Source organism: Blennius ocellaris (genome assembly GCF_963422515.1).
Source record: "Blennius ocellaris genome assembly, chromosome: 4".
NCBI lineage: Eukaryota > Metazoa > Chordata > Actinopteri > Blenniiformes > Blenniidae > Blennius > Blennius ocellaris.
The window spans coordinates 2,145,634-2,166,442 of NC_137653.1; the positions used below are offsets into that span (position 1 = coordinate 2,145,634).

The following is a 20,809-nucleotide window of genomic DNA, read 5'->3' on the forward strand; positions in this document are numbered from 1 at the left end:
AAATGTTTTATTTATTATTTTGTTTTATATTTTAATAAGAATTTATTAATTCTCATTGTTGTTTGTGAATGCTCCTCATTCCCAAGAGCTACTTGGGCCGACGTTTACACATGCATGTGTATTTAAAAGAAACTGTGATATTTCTCTGCATTTGGGCCTTGAATTTGCAAAAAAACTGAATAAAATGTGTTTGTTGTCCTGTGGAAGACTGGTGACCTGTCCACGGTGTACCTTCCCTGGGACAGAATATTGATGGGTGGACAGCTTAATAAAGTAGTTTTCGATTTGCAACTGAGTGCATGCAGTCACATGGATGTGTAGTCTCATGTAATTTAACTATTTGTTCTACGTTGTTAAAAAAAACAACCCCATCAAAAGCAACAACGTTTTCTTTTAAAAGATAATTCCAGGCTGTGTAATACAGCATCAACTCATCCCCACCAGGCAACGTTAGAAGATAACTCCCTCTGCTGGTTACATCTGAAATGTAATTTATTTTATTTATTTATTTATTTTTAATCAATGATTCTTATAATTATTCTATTATTTATTTCTTCGTTTTAGTCCGTTTGGTTTCATTGAATTAAAACAAAACAAATCTGGGGTTTTTAATCATCGTATTATTATATTTTTAAATCCATGGGGCTCGCGTTTTCAAATCCAACTCCATTTCCCATCAGCCCACGGGCGCCATGCCAGATTGATGACGTGTATTTTAGTGGCCCGCAGAGATGCGACACAGCTGACCCAGAAGCAGTGTCGATGGACGGATTTTGAAAACATAAAGATGTTGTTTTAGTCCCGTTATGTGACTGAGTTGTACTTTAGTGTCGCCAGACTGCTCCTTCTGAATTGTATCTCCCACTTCCGGCTGCTGAAATGTTATTTTACACGCCATTCAGACGCTGAGCTGCTTGTTTTTGCTGGACAGGTGCGATATCTGGTTGGTTGGAAGAAAATGACTCTTCCAGCTTTGCACCACACCGGCGTGGTTTACAGGAGGATCCTGTCACAGTTCCCGCAGGACATTAGTTTAGCTTTTGCCTACGGATCCGGTGTTTTCAAACAGCATGGCACCAGCCAAGGTCAAATGGAGGTAAGACAGGCCACCCGGACCAAAGACGGTTCGAAGCGCCCGGTGTTTCGTATTAACTGGTTCCCCGTTAACTGGACACCGACTTCCTTTGACGTCCCTCGTTTCTGCTCGTTCACGTGTATAAAAGTTGCCAAGAAGCCGGATCCGTTCCAGTTAAAGCCATTTAACCGCATTGACAAAGTTTTAAACTGCCCTGACTTTTGTTGCTCGCGGAAACTCCGGACGCTAAGAGAAGCCGGTCACCAGTTAACCGGGTAACCAGTTAATCCAATACACCTGCTGTAGGTCTTGGGGCCAGTCAATTTAATGAGGCTGGTTACCTTTGTAAACGAAGGTTGGCCGAGAAGGTTGTGTTTTCGTCTGCATTTATTTATTTATTTACATATGTGTTTATTTGTGTACTTATTTATATAGTTATTTATATATGTACATATTTATTTATTGATTTGTATCCATTGCATTTCACCAACTTTTTGCAAAACTGAGTCTTTTTTTCCCCCGTTCAGTCCCTTAATGAAGCTAAATTTCACAGCATCATTAATTACATCACAGGTTACTGAAAGGGATACATCAGAACCAACAGAGGACAACAAATACAAAGTGAATCCATATATGATTTACATAATTAAATAACTCAAATATATCTCACTTTAGAATACAAAATAGAAAAAAGACAAATGCAGATTAGTATTACCAAGGACCAGTTGTATTTTGTGAATTACACCCCTACATATGTGTCTCTTGCAGTGCATTCACAGGGGATAACATTAAGGTCACAGACATTTTCCGCAGTTATTACAAATTACCATTGGTCTCTAGGTACAACTAATCCCGTGTGAATAGGCCTAAAGAAATACATTAAGTGGTCAAGTGGAACAAGAACTTGCAGGAACACTGGAGTTGCCCAGTTTCAAATAAATAGTGAAATAGAATTATGTTCTTCCCTGCCTGCACTGCAGTAAACCAGTGACCTGCTGAAACTCCAGTTTAGACTTTGAATCTGATGTAACGCGTTTCTATCTGGTCCTGATTGACAGTTGAGCCGTAAATATCTCAGTCTTTGGCGAGACAAACGGATTTGCGGAGCGAAAAAAAACACTGAAAAGTGCTTCAGACAAAAGAAAAACCTGAATAAAAATAATTAAAGCTGAAGAAATGGCGGATCTCAGTGTGTGTCAAAACAAAGTTGTGTAATTCACCGATATTAACCCGTCTGTTAGTGAAAGAGCATGTGACATGTTTGTTTTTGTTTTGTTTTTTTCCCCCTCTTGTGGCTTGTACAGAAGAACATGCTGGACTTTGTGTTGGCGGTGGACGACCCGGTGACGTGGCACACCATGAACCTGCTGCAGAATCGTAAACACTACTCCATCCTGAAGCTGCTCGGCCCCACCAAGATCAGCGCCATCCAGGACGAACACGGCGCCTCCGTGTACTACAACACGCTGGTGCCGGTGGACGGCAGGGTGAAGCGCTCCTCCCTCGGCTTCACTTTCATCAACTGAGCAAAATTGTAAAAGCTCACGTCTGGTTTTTTTTTTTTTTTTTCTGTCCTCAGATGATCAAATATGGCGTCATAAGTACGGATTCGCTGATTGACGACCTCATGCACTGGAAGACCATGTACGTGGCGGGACGCCTCCACAAACCGGTTCGTAACCCTGCGCTTCTCCGTCGCGGTCGAACGGCGCTGCGCCGTTTCGCTCACGCTCTTCGCCGCCGCCGCCGTTTCTCCCCCCCCCCCCCGGCAGGTGAGGATGCTGCTGCAGAGCGAACACGGGAAGCTGCGCGCCGCCCTGGTGGCCAATCTGAAGAGCGCCGTGACCGCCTCCTTCCTCATGCTGCCGGAGAGCTGCTCCGAGGAAGACCTGTTCCTGCAGATCGCCGGGCTTTCATACGCCGGTGTGTAGCTTCAACGATCAACGTTACCTTTTCAGTCACTCGTAACTCTACCCCTACCCCTTAGCCCTCCGCCTCCGCCTTCCCCTCCAAAATGAGGGCAAAGGGGTAAAAGTTTCAGCCCTTAGATTTGGGACACCCCTCCCCCTCTCGCTCCGTCTCACAGTTATGACGTCATAGCACGGCGCCGTTACATCAGCAGCACTGAGCCACGGATCTTAGTTGATTTTCCAGCAGGAGCGTCGTCCCGCCGTCCCAAATTCAACGTGTTGCAGAAGCTTGGCTGCTTCGTTTCCACGTCAAGGCGAAGAAATAGACGGAGACGTGGACTACTTCAGTTTTTTGCGCCGTATTTGGACTTCAGAAATATTTCCTCATTCGCCATGTGAAAGCGGAGGAGCTTCCTTGTTTGCTCGGGGGTCCCTGTTTTCAAAACTCCCATATTAGAAGACTTTGGAACTCTACAGTGTAATAATAAAATGTTATAAACACCGTCTCTACCAAACAAAGACACACGGAAGCTCCATACGGCAGCGCTACTGCCGCTCTTACTAGTATAAAACACAACAGGTTTATATAACTTTAGAAGCGTATATATGTGAAATGCGAGTCCTCCTACCCCTCTGTTTAAAGTGTGCATCTGGAAACGCTCCGTTTCGAGGGGTGAATAGCCCTTCCCCTCACCCCTCCACCTTTGTGCACTAGTGAAATGGGACACCCCTCAGACTGTCGTGAACGTGCATTTCAAAGGGGTAGGGGTAAGGGGTAGAATTGGGATTGGCCCTAATAGGTCCTGGCCGGTTCGCAGCCTCTCTGTGACGCAAACGTCAAAACAAACCATCTTCGCCGATGTAGCGGCGTGAAATAGCGAGAGGTTAAAGAGTCGTCGTCCGCGTGCTGCTGACACTAAATCTTTACAGGCTGAAAATGTGCCGAGCGTTGAATTCCAAATTCCAGCGGTGGGAGGCAAAGCAACGTCACCGAGACGCTGAGCGCCAGGAGGGAAGTAAAGCGAGGGAATCCTTTTGGAGTGGCAGCAAAAAGGGCAAAAAATATAAAAAATGAGTCGGTTTAAAAACCTGGAGTGTAAGTCAAGAAAATAAAATCAGAGCAAAGTTTGGTGTCACCAGTCCACAGTCAGGCACATGGCGTAACGGGTTCCGATTTTATTTAAAAAAAAAAAAAAAAAGAATAGCCAAAGTGCTTCCCATCGAATCCCAGCAACACACAAAAATATATTTACAAATACATAAATAAAAAAGACGCTGGAAGAAAAAAAACTAAATATTTCGGTGCGCAGGAAGCTGAAAACATGGACGTAGAAGATCCAGGTTATTTAGTCCAGCAGAGCCACTCGCAGCAGCCGTCCGCTAGATTACGGACGACGTGAAGCGGCTCTGAGGACAAACGACCCACAATTCCTCCCGGGCGTCGTTCAGGTCGAGAGCCGCTGCTCCAGGAAGCGCTTCATCAAAGTTACTGCCGCCGGAGGAGGGTCGGCCAGTTATTAAAACCAAAAAGTCACCCTTTTTTGTTCTCCCACTGGGACCTTGAATGTTGATTAAAGAAATAAAACAAGACAATCGTTAGTGTTATCTTTGGACCTCAATGTGAAAAAAATCACTAAAAGTAAAGGAATATGTGTTTTTAATGGAGCTTCTTGGCATCGGAAAGACTGTTTAAGACTCTTCTCGCCACTCTAACATCTCTAATTTCTTCAGTTTCTCCACTTTTTCCGTGCGGTGATTATTTTGTCGTCCTTCCTCTGCAGGGGATTTCAGGATGGTGATCGGAGAGGACAAGTCGAAGGTGGCCAACATCGTCCGGGACAACATGGAGCACTTCAGGATCCTGTACAGCAACATCCTGCGGGACTGTCCTCAGGTGGTCTACAAGCCGCAGCACGGGAAGCTGGAGGTAGAGACACGCTGCACGTTCGTCACGTCACGCCACACTTGCACGGAAACGTGACAGAGGAGTTAGATTAGTTCAACAGAGATTGGAGCCTTTTGAGATTTTAGAACAAGTGAGTGCTGCAGCTTTGCTTCTTGACAAGCGGGATTAAAATTCAAGACAGTTTGCATTCAGCGGGATTTTCCGTAATCTGTGCAGTTTAAGGGATTCTGCTTCCCCGTTGAACCGTCAGGCTTCCAAGTTAGATGTTTCCCTCTGGCTGACTTCTGCCTGACCTCTGGCTGACCTCTGCCTGACCTCTGGCTGACCTCTGGCTGACCTCTGCTTCCACCAGTTCAGGCGTCGACAAGCTTTATGACCTAAAGAGCCACTTTCCATCAAACACATTTTGTCTTGACCCGCAATTTGTAACCTTTAAAAAAAAACATGTCTGATTATTCATGACAACAATTTAGAACATTGGACATTTTTTGTATTTTTTTTTTGGTCAAAGTGCTTATTTTTCTTTCTTTCTTTTCCTTTTTGTTTCATTTTAGTTGTTTTCACTGTTTTGACTCTGTCATTTTGCGAGTTGCTTTTTTTTTTTTTTTTCCATTTGGGGCTACGTTTTTAATCTGCTTTAGCTATATAATGATATTATTAATGAGATTTTATTCATTTTTATTTGTACTGGTTTGAGTCATTTTAGCTTTTTCAACTTTTCATTTAATGTTTTTGGTTGATTTGAGCCAGTTTGGCTGCTCTGCCTCTTTCAGCTGTGTTTAGCGAGATGACAAGAGTCCTTAAAAAAAAAAAAAAGGTACAATCTGCAACTAAAATGAAGATTACTTTTTTTTAAACATTAAACTTTCTGACGGCTTCAGGGAGCCGTTGCAGAGTGGCTCAAGAGCCACGTGTGGCTGCAGGTTGCAGACCCCTGCACTAGTTCAATGAGATAAGTGTGTTTTTTTTATTATTTTATTCACTTACATTGACATGAAAACAGAATGTCGTGTGCTTTAGTGAACTTTTTAAAGCACCACTCCCTGCTGCAGCCGCACAGTTCTCATCGCCTCGGGCGTCACGTAGCCTGGAATAACATGTTCAGTAAGTTAAGGGCACGGCATTTATGTGTGTGTGTGCGCGTGTGTGTGTTCCCTGGAATATTTTCTTATGACATTTTAGAGAGAACTGCTTCAGGGACTTGGCGTAACGTGCAACACTTGGAGGTAGCTCAAGGTTGGTGCAAGTATCGAAGTATTTAGTGCTTCGTCACTGCGCTAAAAAGTAGATTCTGCAGGTATCTCCACTTCTTTATTTAGTTTAATATGTGTTTTTCATATAGCATAGAACATGAGCGTCTACTTTCAGTTTAATTTATTCTCCAATTTGGCTCATTTCTGGTTTTATCATCTATGATTCAGAGTTCATTTTGATTAGAATGGATTCAATTTGCCTTTTTTTTCCTCCGACAACGAGGAAATTTGCTTGTTACAGGAGCAAAAACCAGGAAATACAAAACTCTCCATTCAGATTAATTACATTTAATAGCGATCATGTGATATCAATAATACTGAGACATCCTAAATGAAAGGTTTCAAATGGACTTAATGGCCCCGTGCCGCTTTGTTATTACTGCTTTTAATTATGTTTTGAAAATAATGAAGTTGATGACTCAAACCTATGAAGCAAGTCGAATCTTGATCTGTTATTACTCATGGTTATGTGTGTGTGTGTGTGTGTGTGTGTGTGTGTGTGTGTGTGTCCACATAGGAAAAACAATACAATTACAATAGTGTGTATCTCATAACCACCAAAACAGGTTTAAATGATTTTTATTTTTACCCTAGTAAATTTCATTGCCTGTAATTTAAAATCTTACTGAACTAAAAAAGTTGACTTACATCTTTTTCACAAGTACTTAAATAAAAATTGTGACAACCTTTTTTATTTTTAACCAACTCTCTAAAATATCGTTCAAGGGCACGATTAAAGTATATTTAAACCAAACATTTCCCAAAACGGTTCTAAAATGTGTTTGTTGAAGGCAGACGCACTGTAAATATTTGATCCGTCATCAGTTTTAGTTGTTTAAATTTAACGTTTTTAGCCCTTATGTTTGTATTGTGTCCGATTTTTGCCTCGTAACTCTTCAGACCGCTCACGTTCTCCGTACCATTCAACGAACGTCCAGAGAAAGGACCTTTTAACGGGTTCGACACCGTGCGTTTGCTTCTTTCCCGCAAGGTGGATAAAAGCCCCGAGGGCCAGTTCACCCAGCTGATGGCGCTGCCGCGCACGCTGCAGCAGAGGATCACCAAGCTGGTGGATCCTCCGGGGAAGAACCGGGACGTGGAGGAGATCCTGCTGCAGGTGGCGCAGGACCCCGACTGTGGAGCGGTGGTGCAGCAAGGTGAGGGCGAGGGGGGGAGGGCGAGGGCGAGGGCGTCTGCAACCAGTCAGACTGAGATTTCAAATACAAGACAATAAAAGTGAGGAAACTTCCTTTTTTTAAAAAAATGTCTTTACACACGAGTCATTTTCAAAAGGGACTCGTCGTCTACTGGCTGAAAAGGGCTTTGAAGAAAGGAGGGGAAATGGCTAAACCACAAGAAATAGGGGGGGGGGAATAAGTAAAATGACTAGAATTTCTAAAACAAAAAAAAAAAAGAAGAAAGTTATACTGTTTAAATTTTTTTTAAAAGAGTCCAAAAGGTTGAAACGGCTGAAATGTCCAAAAAAAGTTTGAAACTGCTAGAATGAGGTACAAAAAAATGTAATGAGCTATTTACCATCTTGAATTGTAGCTGAAACATCAAAGCTCAAAAATCTATGAAGCTTCATTAACCCTCTGGGGCCGACGGACGCGCCGCTGCGTCCTCGTCACATGACCGTCTGAAAAGGCAGCAGCGTCACAGCACAGCGTCGTCTGGCCCAGTGTTTCAATCCGTGTCGAAAGTGCAGATATAAAACTACAAGCTCGTTTTTAAATGACGTTGATCGCCCAAATAAAAGCGGAGATATGAGGAAAAATATGTGTGACCTTTTGTAAATAGTTTTACAAAAACGCCTGAGGCAGTGCTTCTATTTCACTGTAAATATCTGTATAGAACTGTTTGTTCAGTCCTGTTTTGATACATTTGAGTTAATTATAGTTTAGATTTACTTTACAAGTCAACAAAGTGATTCGTTAACCATGTCTGTGACTTTTATAGTCAATAAATCTGTTTTTAACACCCGAATTTGTAATTTTATGGTGTTTTTAGATCCACTGTTTTAATACAGTATGCCAAAGTGATGAAAATACTTCAGAAATGCATTTATGAGGTTGTCCTGAACAAAATGACACCAAAAAAGGCAAGGTTTAAGGATTTTATATCTGAGATATGAAGGAAAAATCAATTGTAGTGAAAAATGGCACAAAATGCTTCAGGCCCCAGAGGGTTAACCTCCATCATTGTTTCAAAAGCTCCAGTTAAATTAGATTTAGTGGAGCAGAAGGATGAGATATAAATGTCGTGCTTACATGTTTGTTTTTTTTTGTTTTTGTTCCCCGTCAGGCATCTCCTCTATTACTAAATCCTCCAGTATAACGCAAAGCGTCAAAGGCATCGCTACAGCAGGTGAGAGCTTCCTGAACAAAACATCATTCATATTCATTTTGTGATTCAACGAGCTGATCTCTGCCAATTAAATATTAATGAGTGCCTGAAAGCACACAGATGTTGTCTGTCACTTTAAATCTGCCAACATGCGGCCTGCCTGCATGTGCTGGTTTGGCGTTAAACAGTTTAGTCTCTCGTTTATTATTATTATTAATATTTGGTAATGTTTCATTTTTGTTCTTTTGGTGACTGATTCTTCTCCGTATTTGTCTTTATGTGTTAAAATAAGAAAAAATCCTGTCAAGAGAGTGTTTCTCAATGCAGTTGTGTCAATGTTTGATCCAAAATAGATTGATATACCAAAAATAAAACTCAAACTGCACTCCAATGCGTATTTAGAGCTCTTGTCAGGTGAACATTACTGATACGTGAAAGTGCAGATTTATATATGACGGGTTCAGTATGAACATTGAATATTCAGACCCTGCTCTGCAGCAAACACAGGTTCACTGAGTGTTTTCACACTTTTCTGACACAACCGACATTAACCTGCATCAACCAGCGTCCGTCGTTAGTTTATTCTTTTTACATAAATCTGCTGTGATGTGGATTTGCTGGATTGTTTTTTTTCTCCTGTTGAAAGCACCGCGAAATTACCGTGTTGTATTTGGTGCTCTATAAATAAAGTTGAATTGAATATTTGCAGAGATGAGCTGCAATTTTGAAGATGCATCACAAATCTCTCACGGCCGGTCTCACTTTTAACTTTCTTTTAATTACTTGTAATGCGTCCATCAGCGCTCCTGTTAATTCAAGTGGTTCAGGTCGCATTTGTTTCATCTCGGCAAGAAAATACACACATTTTTTTCCCCTTCGATTGTCCCTGGAAATCTCAGAAGGCAGACGGACACGACATGAACTCGTAGAATTCAAGATGGCGTCGGGTCGTCGTGGTTTCCAGGTGTTTGTTGACGCCCTGCCGTTCCCCTGCAGGTCTGTGGAAGACGGTGTCCTACAGCTCCAAGAAGCTGCTGAAGATGTGGAAGGGCTGGAGGAGGAAGCCGACGGTCTCTCAGATCTCATGATCCCACAGTCTTCACATTTACTTTTTTTTTTTTTTTTTCGTTCGACAAACTCTGTATCCTCCGTTTCCTCAATTCGGGTGTAAAGAAGTCGCAGAATCAAAGCGTGTTTCCCAGATGGAGGATGATGGTGGACAGAGCAGATGCTGGACGTGCGATGTGAGCAATATGTGGGGAGTAATGTGACGTCCTCTTCCTTCGCCTCGCCAAAGAGTTTTATGACTTTTCCCACTTATTCAGCTTTGCAACGAGTCTGAAGCAGCTCTGGTTCAAGAGGCTGATGGTTTGTCGCATCACGACCAATATAGCATTTTAATTCATTAAAGCAGGAGCGCTGAACAGTTTAATTGACCTCCTGAGACCCAAACTAATTTTATAATTGTGGTCCGGACGACTCAGAATGGTCCCGGGAGGTTAAAATGAGTAGAAATTGCTTAAAAGCAGTCGTCTTCAGTGAAAATTGCTGTAAAAACAATCCAGTCCAGCCAACAAGAGGAAATGGTGTCGACATATGTGGACGTCAGGTCCTGGAAGGTTAAAGACCGTTTTTAAACAGGCTAGAGACTCAAGTAACATTTTCTAACGACACATTACATGATTTACGTCTTTTGCCATTGTAGGAAGGTCGTAGGTTCAAGTCCACGCGTTCTTTTTATGAACGCATGGAGTTTCTCTCGCGGTCCTGAAGCGTCTGGCTTGAGGTTTATCGGTGCGTCAGCTGGCGTCTGATTCAGCAAACTGAAGACTCTTAAGGCTTTATAGAAGATGGTAGCTCTTATTTAAATAAACAACAGTGAATCAGTGTATTGTTGCAGGTGTAAATGTGGGTCTTTCTGCACAGCTTGACGATCCCCGTCAGTGTGGATTAGAAGAAAAGTCACTGATCCGTCGGCTCACATCTCAGTGGAAATACTTGAAAACGTCACTTTACTGAAATTCGTGAGCAGCTTCCCTCCGTCGTGTTTTAATTCCTGATGCCTTTCTTGATGCAACTTGAGCCTCCGGAGGTTTCAAGGTCTTTAAAACCGCTGAGCTTCTTTAACCCCGAGGCCCAGTGAGTTTTTTGTTTGTTTTTGTTTTTTGCAACATCTCCGATTTTTATGTTTGACACCCCTGTTTTATTTATTTTGCCAAATTGCATGTTTTTCTCCTAATTTCGTGTCGTAAAAATTCAAAGATGGAAAAGACGACGTCTCCCTGCAGGCGTCGTCTGTATGTTAAGACAGTCTGGAGAGAAAATACAAAAAAAAAAACTGTGCGTAGAGGACATATGGTGGACAGAGAGGATGTGTGAATTTTTACAGATGTGGAGACTGGAACACTTCTTAGCTCACCAAAGATTTCATGATTAGTTATTCCATCGAAGGACGATCAGACCGAGTTGCACTGATTTCATGAGCTTCTCACAAACACCTTTTTTTTTTCTAATTCTGCTAAAATAAACAAGTTTAATAACCTAACAGGGGTTTTTTTTATGATCAGCTCATTCAGTATTCGTTGTCTTTTGTCTCTGCTTTTCATTCCGATGCTTTCCAGATGAATTTGGGGGTTCGTGTTGACACTTGCATCAAATTAATCCAAGATGTCGTCATATTCAGCTGGAATTCAACGGCTTCACAGCTCTATCATGTATGAAAAAAACACTTTTCCGTATAGATGAGTCAATTTTGTGCTACGTTAAAGATTTATTCCTACAGTAATGGAACATTATGTGCATGTAACTCAAGATGACTGAAGTAAAAAAATACAAACATGGACTAAACAATGCAAAAGAAGAGATATATTCTTAATATATTTTAAATACCAGAAGGAAATATAATGTAAATATAAATGTGCATATGATGGAAACAACTCTCGGATGTTTTGCTTTGATTTACAATTAAGAAGTGGAACATCCGATCCTCAGAGGCCTCGCCTGATCCACACGGTGTTTTGATTCGTCCGCCTTGTTATTCACCTCGTCGTGACTCATATCTGACTTATGGAGGCATGACGCATCGAAAAGTGACTCGCCTGACGTCTTTTGTTTCTACCAGCATTTTACCTCATCTGCTCGCACTCTCACCAGGATGAAGTGGCCAAATTTAAATGAACTACGATTAATTTACCTTTCTTTCCATTACATTTTATTTACCATGAATATTGTTGAAAATGTTTTGGAATATTCATGGAAATTACATTTCCAGACTTAATTTTCCACCTCTTTTTGTTTTGTGGAATCTCAATAAGTCCCGTCTTCATTAAAAACAAAAAGTCTGAAATGGTGAAAGATTTGTTTATCATAAATCCAGAATATGTCGCGTTTACTTTTTGCTTCAAATAAGGTAGAATTATTTCACAATGTGTATAATAGAGCTGTAATAGACACGTGAGCCATGTTATCAAACTCTCTGGGGGAAAATCGACCAGGTAAGAAGTACAACTGTGAAGCAAATCAGTTTATTTATCAGGTACGAATTAAAATAAGACACTTTTGAAGAGGAAAAACCAACGTAACCACATGACAAAGCATATGTGGTGGCGTGTGGCGCCGTACAGAGAGTAGATTAGTTCAGATATAATTTTTTTTGATAATTATTGATAGATATTTATAATTATTGATAGTACAGGCAGGAGTAACACATAGCTGTAGGTGTAATAATCACCCCGTCATGTTTTTGGAAATTAACTATCTTTAATGATCTTGACTGTAGTTAGTTAGTTTTTAATAAATACAAATATTCCCAGAGGCAAGTTCTTTTATGGCATTGCTCCACACAGAATGGAACCGTATAAATGGAATAGAAAGTTAACATGTCAAATAATAAAGAACAAAGACTAAATAAATAATAACTAATATGTGGATATTAGTTATTTGTAGGATTACGTCAAGAAATAATAAAATAATTACCAGTATTGTTATTAAAAGTACGATACAATCGACATAAGAAGTTGTTGACGGTGGGTGTTGTCTTCAATCATCCACTCAGTGTGCGTGACGCTCAACGGAAGTGACGTATGTCCTCATTAATATAATATATGCTGATGTCATCGCCTCCGCCAATCAGCGCGCCCCACTTTCACCACCTGCTAGGAACTGAATTCCATCATTCCAGACATTCCTGCTCCTTCCTCCTCCTCCTCCTCCTCCTCCTCTTCCTCCTCCTCCTCCTCCTCCTCCTCCTTTACTACCGAGTTTGTCCCGACAGCTCCGGCGCTGCTACTATTGTCCTTCCTCGTCTTGGACTCCTTCTACCCGCGGGATTAATTTTTTGTTTCCTCCCTATTATCTTTTATTACCACCATTATTATAGCAATCTGTGCGGATTAAAGCGGACATTCTCACACTGGAAGATTCCAAAGTGGCGCTTGAAGGAGGTGAGTTCTGCCCAGCGTGAAGTGTCTTGACAGTGTTTCGTGTTTCCCTTTAACTTGTGGGAGAAAAACAAAAAAAACAAAAGCGTGCGTAAAAGACTGTCAGAGCTGGAATGTAATTCACTAATGTGCGCGACACTGAGCGAGTTTTCAGCCTCATGTTTGTTTTCCATCTTGTCGTGGGAAAAGACTTTAAGAAACAAGCGCTCCTACTCGTGTATTTGTGTGTTTTTGTTATTTATTTATTTTTTTGCAGCAAAGCCTTCCTGGTTGCGTCCGGAGGGACCCGCCGCAGTTAAGGAAGCTCTGAGTCACTGCTTATAATTAAAGCTGCTGGTGGGAATAAACGCGGAGACGCACTTGTCACCAGAACCTCCCGGCCGAGTCGCTGCAAAACTCCAAAAGTTTTGGATCCCGTGCGCGCGCGCGCGCGCCGCCGTCAGGAAACGCTGGAAGAAATGTTTGCATTCGTAGGAGTTACACTTTTCAGTGATAGTGTCTGTTATCCGTGAGAAATGGGGGGAGGAGGTATCTTTGGAATGCAGAGAGAGGGAGAGAAAGAATGTTTTTTTTTCTTTTCTTTTTTCTTTTTTTTTTCCTCTTTATTATGATCCACAAATGCCTTCCATAGCTCAGCCGGCCCAAAGCCTCAACATTGTAGGAGAAATATCCCAAAAATCCTTGAACAAATTGAGAAGAATGGTGTCCGAATATCACAGTACAAGCTGTAGTAAAAACAGGGGCGGATTGAGAGGTTTGTAAAGGAGGGGGCAGGTGAAAGAGGGGGGGGGGGGGGCACCAAGCGTTAAACTGGAGGAGTGAGAAAACACTGAGGTTTCTCTTTACGGGAATTCCTTGAAATACCTGAAACTGTAAGATGGTTCAAGTTTCGTAAACATCCTTATTACAGCTGATAAACCTGCTCGGAAGTGTAAAACTGAGCAAAATCAGAAGGTTTTGAGGTTAAATGTTTATTTCTGTGAACAAATATTAAGAAACTATACTACGATATGATAATTGCATGTTCAAATACATACATTAATGCATGTTGCGTGTTGTATTTCACATGTATCAGTAGCAAGTAAGAGACAACAAATAAAAATGTAATAATAATGACGTTAATGATTTTACATGAGAAGTTTAACTATGCATTTCTTGCAATCAGAAATCAGAAAATACCTCAAAAACTCCACCAGTTGGTTGTTTATTCACGTGATATGTGAGTGGCACTATTACAGAACAGCCATATTAAACTTAAACGTTTTGATGGTGGAAGGAAAGAGAAAAACTGGCTAAAAATCAGCTTTTTTTTTTCTTCTCAACCTTCTTTAAAGGGTTTTTAAGTATTGCATTAATTGTTTATTCCTATATAATCACTCTTCACATCTCATCCATTTACAGAAAGAACAATGAATGACAGCGTATACTACTTTTATTACCTGTGAAGGTATTATCTGGTAGTACAACCAGTTCCAATCAGTTTCCTTACAGTACATAGAACAATAGTGCAGGTATTATGTTTGCCTTAAGATTCTTTTGGAATTTTTACACTGACAACTTCTTCTCGATGATTAAAACTTATACAGTGAGTTAGTTGGTGGTTTCATTATATATATTTTTTAGAGTTTTTAGATATTATATAGTCAACTTTTTTGCAATTTAACTGACAAGATGACGAAAACAATAAAGTAAACTCACATGTTAGTTAGGTACCTTTTTAGCTATGATGTTTTCTACTTAAACTCGGAGTGAACATCAAGAAATAATCCACTATGTGTGAATTCTAAATATATTATTTTCAAGAGAAATGGAGAAAAAAGCTTAATTTGGACTATCCGTGTAAAATCCCCCCTCGTGTCCATAGAAGAGCCGCCGTCACGCAGCGACTCGTGGTCTGGGAGCGTTTGACCGATTCACTGATCGCACACGCAACTGTGGAAACACTGGAAATATTGTTCGGAGCCGAATCACAGCAATGAAGATAAAAGAGGCCGGACGTGGAGTCGGATTTATGTGTGTGAACGTGTTGCCCCAGTGCATGCTGGGAGGCCTTCGGTCACACCGTCGGCAGCTCTCGCGCCTTTTCACGTCAGTCGATGTCGGCGAGTCACTTTAATATTCTCTGATTCTGTGTTGAGTTTAATTAAACTGTGTGATGAGGATATACATGACTCGGCCTTTCAGGCTCTGCAAATTTAAAATGACTGTATTTTCATATCACAAAAATCGCGTGATGCGCAAATTCATATTAATTAAATCGATTTACTTTTACCCTCAAGCTCCCCGAGTTGGATAACCTGGATTCATTTTAAATTTGAATATTCAAGTTGTGCATGCAGACTTTTGCAGCTGCCTTTTGAGATGATTACTTCCCGATGTTATAATTAAACTTTTTTTTCATCTGCATTCTTTTTAGTGGAGTAATAACGCCGAACGTGAGAAATGTTAATGGAAATGATAATCTAATGCTTTAATTAATGCTTTAAAATTAAGAATGTAATTGTTTTAAGCCATTTTTAGTGAAGCTCAGTGTCGGATATTTTGCATATTGATTACATGCATGTATTGTGTTTTTTTTTTTTGCTTTTTTAAAATCTTAAAATGAGTCACTGTACTCCTGAATATCTGATTCTCTCTTGAATGCATTTTTTTTAAATTTGTAAATTTCCTGATAATTTCTGCTCCTAGTGAACCTTGAGACGATTGTTGACATTTTGCCCTCTGCTCTGTCTGGCAGGCGTTGCAGCATGGAGACACCACTGGATGTCCTGTCGAGAGCAGCATCATTTGTTCACGCCAATGAAGAAGAGAGTGAGTTTCATCCGGCCCGGGTTTCGTTTTCGGCCTCTCTCTCTCTCTCTCTCTCTCTCTCTCTGCTCGGGCCCTGAAAGAAGGTGCTGCTGCGCGGACAAAGGATTTGCATGATTAGAGTTCCAGTTACATACAGATGAAGTGCAACACTCTGTGCGGCCATAACCGGAGGCCCGGCTTTATGCCCGCGGGACAATAGCCAGCTTTGTGCTGAATAAGCTCCCAGTTTTAGATGCAGGCAAATAAGACCAACCGCCTTCGACTGCCTTCACCGGGGGGGCCTTAAACAAGCCGCTTTCTCATGTTATCCCGATTTCGCAAGGATTCTGTCGCCGTCTCCACCTGTGTGCTCGTCTCCTCCGTCACCGGCGTCTTTTACGAACTGCATGTAACTTTACCTGTGGGGACGTCCCGGGTCTTTACAGCTCAATTAAGTCTGTTTGCAGGAGTGATTTTTATTAGATTATAGACGAAGGCGTCGCACTGAAGCGCTGGAATCGCTCCGTCCTGAGAAGATTTCCCCCCGAGTTTCACCTTTTCTGGATTCACCTCACTTCCTTGTGTCTGAGGACTTTTGGTCGCTCTGAAAAATAAATAAGAATTCCTTCCAAGATTAAGGAGAAGCGGCCGGTCCTCCCCCCCCCCCCCAGGATCCTCCTCCTCAATCCCTCCACCTGCTCACTTTATTTCTCAGCATTCCGAACAACACCTTCGTATTTTTAATGTTTGACACTTGGTTTGTGAAGCGACTTTTTCTTGAATCAGGCCATGAGGAGAATTCCCTTTAAAGTCAGAGGCGGAGCCCAGTCGGGGTTTTACTCCGTAGAGTACGGAGAGTATTAGAGTAGTTATACTTCTCATTCTGCAAAATCTCTTCCCTTCACCAGATTGAGGAGGAGCAGTTTTGGCCTCAAGTATTCAAGCGATTTTAGGTTCAACAAACCGAACAATTAGTAAATATACCTGAATAGAAAACTTGATTTAGTGTATATTCTATGTTTTAGTGAACTGCTGATGGGTCCATCCTGTTCACAATGGTTGTTTCAGCATGACTGATTTGAACGATTTCAAAGAATAATTGACACATTTGGAAGGATTATTGAGAATATTCGACACAAAAACATGCCACTGTATTAAGGTCGACAATATCGTGTAGTTTTCGCATCTTTGATTCGGCAAACAGAGGATTTGTTGGGGAAAAAAATAATAATCAGCTTGATTTATGAGTAAAAAAAAGAACTCGGATTAATGTTTATAATTATTTCCTGGTGTTTCCACACACTAACAGATATGGAAGAATGAGCGAGTTATATAATAAGTTGAGTGAATTTTGATCTAATACTGATCTGACTTTACACATCGTGCCAACGTTATTTGCTAATTTGGACTTCGGGACATTTATATGTGAGCTTTCCTTCAAAAAAGTAATTTGTTTACCATTAAGAGAAAAGTAAACAAAGACATATGATACTATAGTGAATATGTATGGACATAAAAGTATACTAAAATATTAATTAGAAATAACATGTCACCAGCATGTTCAGCTTGCTTGCACTTCTGAGTGAAACTCCCGGGAACCCCCCCCCCCCCCCCCCCCCATTCCCTCGCTCCCCTGCAGTGTTTTTGTTCCCCCCCCCCACCTCCGTGCTGATGTCACTTTTTGTTTGCATGGCCTCTTTGTCCAGAGACAATGCACTCGACCTGATTCCGCTATCGTGCTGGGGAAAAAAAAAAGAAGAAAAAAAAAAGCACTCCAGCGTCCCGACTTGGGCCAAGCCGCCGAGGTTTTCGACCAACCGGCTCGCTCGCCGCTCCAGCTGAGACGAGCGCGGCGCACGAGGCCGCCGGGCGCTTCGGCGAACTGCCTCTGCTGACGTTATTTGCATTGTGACGACCGTAACGACACTTGACACCCGAGCGGGGAGGATTCCAGGAAAACTCTGGATAGATCCTGCACAATGTGGTCATACATCCTGTTTATAATTGATATGTTAAACGTGTTTCATATATCTATTATATGTGCATGTATATATATTTAGTATGATGTCATATGGCTTATTGTTGTCACGGAGAATGGGCTTGTTTGTTCACTGCAAGTTCCAGCTCTCTAAAGACTGTCAGTCATGTTTTAATCGTGTTTATCGTTTAAAGTCTCTATCGGGACACGTTCTTACGTGATGCGCCTGAACGCATCACTCAAAGCCGTCAGCTTCGAAGCGGCGTTATCCCGTCCCGACGTTTTAAAGATTTATCAGATCTGAGCTCGAGTCAAAACTTCTCCATTTGTAATCCTGCAGTTTTTTTGTGTTTTTTTTAAACCAGTGTTAAAAGTCGGCATTGTTTTTATTGTTGTTTTGCGTCACATGTAGGCTGCTCGTCCAATAGGAGAGCGCAAAACATCCAAGATGGCGGCGATAGATAGTACGGCAGGTCGGAGAGCACCTGAATGCATCACTCGCTGCCGTCATCTATGAAGTTGAAATTAACTTTATTATTGTGTCAAATGTCTTAATATATCTTATGTCTTTGTGTCAGATACACTAAATAATCCTTCCAAATGTGTTAAATACACGTTGAAATCCAATCCAATCCTTCAAATCAATGGAAATAATTGTCGTGGAAGAGCTGTGCCGCACTCCACGACGTTATGAAGAGCTCAACACAAACAAAGCTATTTGTTTATTCAAGCCTCACTCCTGCAGATAAGACGGCCGTTTCTGAGGTTTGTCACACAATTGCACAAACGCTGTCTTGGGGGAAGTGAGTGAGTGACTGCACATGAATCATGCATTCGTCTGATGTTTGTTCACGTTGCTCGAGCTCCAGAAATGTCAAATGCAAGAGCCGTTGGCCGTAGTGCACATTATCAAGACGCTCCAATACGAGTGGATATTTCAAATTAAAAGCTTTTAAAAAAAAAGAGTGCTTGTGCATTTGAAATAACTTCGGTATTTGCGTAGGGTTTCATCGCAGTTTTCACACGGTGCGAAAATCACGAGTTGAAAAAAAAAAAAAAGAAGAGCCCTCCAGTCATATGATGTCTTTATATAGCATCAGTAAAACTTCTGCACAAGCTGTACAGAATGTAAAAACTTTACGGCGCACGTAAAAGAAACGTGACCTCAAACGACGCCAACCAAACATTGAGCAGGATTATTATTGTTCTAATTCTGAGTGGCCGACTCTCCTGAATCCACAGCTTCGGTGTTGACTCAAAGACTCCGCCTCGTCCACAAGTCAAGATGGATTTCCTTCTGTTTGCTCCTCCGCTCTGCGTCGCGTTCACTCCAACTGTCGTTCTGCTGAATCTTCCTGTGGAGATCCTTGATTCGCGACGCAGCCGTAGCTGAGTTTCTATTTCAACGCGTCACTTTGTCTGTGCGCCACTTCTTAAGAAATCTCAAGATTTCAATATCAATTCAATAGATAAATTCAATATTCTGTCTGATGATAGTGACGCTTGATAGGATTTCCGCACGGTGAAAGATAGGCCGCCGACAAGCGCGATTACATGAGATATGAAGTGCAAGAAGGAAGTATATTTTAATATCTTTCATCTAAATAAAACTCGTTTTAAAACTCGTCTTTAAACCCATTTTTATTCTTTGGCTTTTACCCCAGCGTGAGACTCTGCTCTGGTTTTAGTGCCTTCGTTTTTTATCGTCCTAACCTTTTATGTTTTGTTTATTGTTTTACCATCTTATTGTTTTTATTTTGCCTCTTATATTTTTATTTCAACGTACAGCACTTTGTCTCAGCTGCGGCTGCTTAAAGCGCTTTATAAATAAAGTTGAGTTGAGTAAATGAAAATCCTTTCCCACAACAAGCTTCATTTATTAAGTAAAATCTTCATTTGATTCGTGATTTTATTGGCCCTGCGGGGGCTGCTCAGGGGAAAAAGGCCTTCTCAACAGTTTTTCTAACTGGATGTTAGTTTCCTTTGCATGTTAGTCGTCTTGCACCACGTTCCTGATCTCAGGCCGAACTTGCATACATGCAGACGCTCTCTCCCTCCGGTCTGTCTGCTCGCAGCACTAATCACACGCCTCGAGTCAGATACTCGGATACACCCGTAATTACGCTCTTACCGAGAAAGCGCCGAAGTGAAGGGTGCCTGATGTCTAATGGTCGAATTTGGGGAAACGCTTAATACTTGTCATCGGCCCCTCCATGGCAATTTTGGTATGGCTGCTTCGGGAAGGTCTGGCTGCGCCGCTCCACCCTTCCTGGAAGCAAAACCCCTATTTGAAATCAGCCTGCGCTGGATTACAAGGCTCGGCTCCAAGTACCCATCAAAACGTTTTTGTTTGCCGCTCCGGTGTTTTCTGTAATGTGGCTTGTGTGTGTGTGTGTGTGTGTGTGTGTGTGTGTGTGGTTTTAGCGTAAATCCAGCGACAGTGTCAGTAAGTGTGTTCACATTTTCCCGATCGGAGCCGATTGTTCCAGAATGAGCTGGGGTTTTTTGGGTTGTTTTTTTTTTTAAATTTTTTTTTTTTAGACGAGACGGACCTTTTGTTTCTGACAGGAACCACAAAAGACAAAGTTCTGCCAGGAGAAGGTGGTTGGCCGAGATCTGTGCAGCGCCCTCTGCTCTCGCTCGGTGCGCTGAGGTCCTGCTTGTTTGTTTGATTTGAAGAACACACACACACACACACACACACACACACACACACACACACACAGAAACCCCCTTTATTGTTATAGTTTCCACGATTTGTTCAAACACAGACGGTCTTTTTTTGGGGGGGGGGGGTTTTCTTTGCGACTCCTTCTGAAGGCAGACGTGAAGTCGTTCGTGGAAAACTATAGACTTGAAACGCTTGTTTTGATATTTTCTACCAAAAGAAGCGCAGAAGATCAGAGTTTGATCCGGAGTTTTGAACCGCGTCGTCGGACTTCCTCCAAACGTTTCCCCGATAATGAACCGTCGGTCTCACCTCCTCCTGCATGGGACTTCTTTTAGTCTCTTCTGATTACAATCTTTTTTTTTTGTCGTTGGTTCACTACCGTTGTTTTACGGGCGGGAAACTTTGACCGGAGGTTGAAATATGACCGAGAACATCTGTTAC

At 41.7% G+C, this 20,809-nt stretch overlaps 2 protein-coding genes across 2 annotated transcripts in view; both read left to right on the top strand.

Moving 5' to 3' along the window:
• The first annotated feature begins 740 nt into the window (after positions 1-740).
• On the top strand, positions 741-11,096 carry tamm41 (TAM41 mitochondrial translocator assembly and maintenance homolog). The gene is made up of 8 exons (XM_080495841.1): positions 741-1,096; positions 2,380-2,562; positions 2,655-2,747; positions 2,848-2,998; positions 4,767-4,912; positions 7,136-7,301; positions 8,449-8,511; positions 9,487-11,096. The coding sequence occupies exons 1-8, from the start codon at positions 959-961 to the stop codon at positions 9,576-9,578; spliced, it is 1,032 nt and encodes a 343-aa protein (XP_080351967.1). The 5' UTR covers positions 741-958; the 3' UTR covers positions 9,579-11,096.
• A 1,730-nt stretch (positions 11,097-12,826) lies between these two features.
• vgll4b (vestigial-like family member 4b) overlaps positions 12,827-20,809 on the top strand; it is a 31,633-nt gene continuing 23,650 nt past the window's right edge. Inside the window, exons 1-2 of the mRNA XM_080494621.1 lie at positions 12,827-12,932; positions 15,667-15,740. Coding sequence (XP_080350747.1) covers positions 15,677-15,740 — 64 coding nt within the window. The 5' untranslated portion in view covers positions 12,827-12,932; positions 15,667-15,676. The remainder of the gene's footprint in view (positions 12,933-15,666; positions 15,741-20,809) is intronic.

Bases quoted from the DNA above. Each gene is read 5' to 3' on its own strand.
- tamm41 (XM_080495841.1), top strand. From the start codon at position 959: ATGACTCTTCCAGCTTTGCACCACACCGGCGTGGTTTACAGGAGGATC. The intron at 2,563-2,654 runs GTGAAGCGCTCC...TTCTGTCCTCAG, and splicing joins TGGTGCCGGTGGACGGCAGG to ATGATCAAATATGGCGTCAT. The intron at 8,512-9,486 runs GTGAGAGCTTCC...GTTCCCCTGCAG, and splicing joins CAAAGGCATCGCTACAGCAG to GTCTGTGGAAGACGGTGTCC.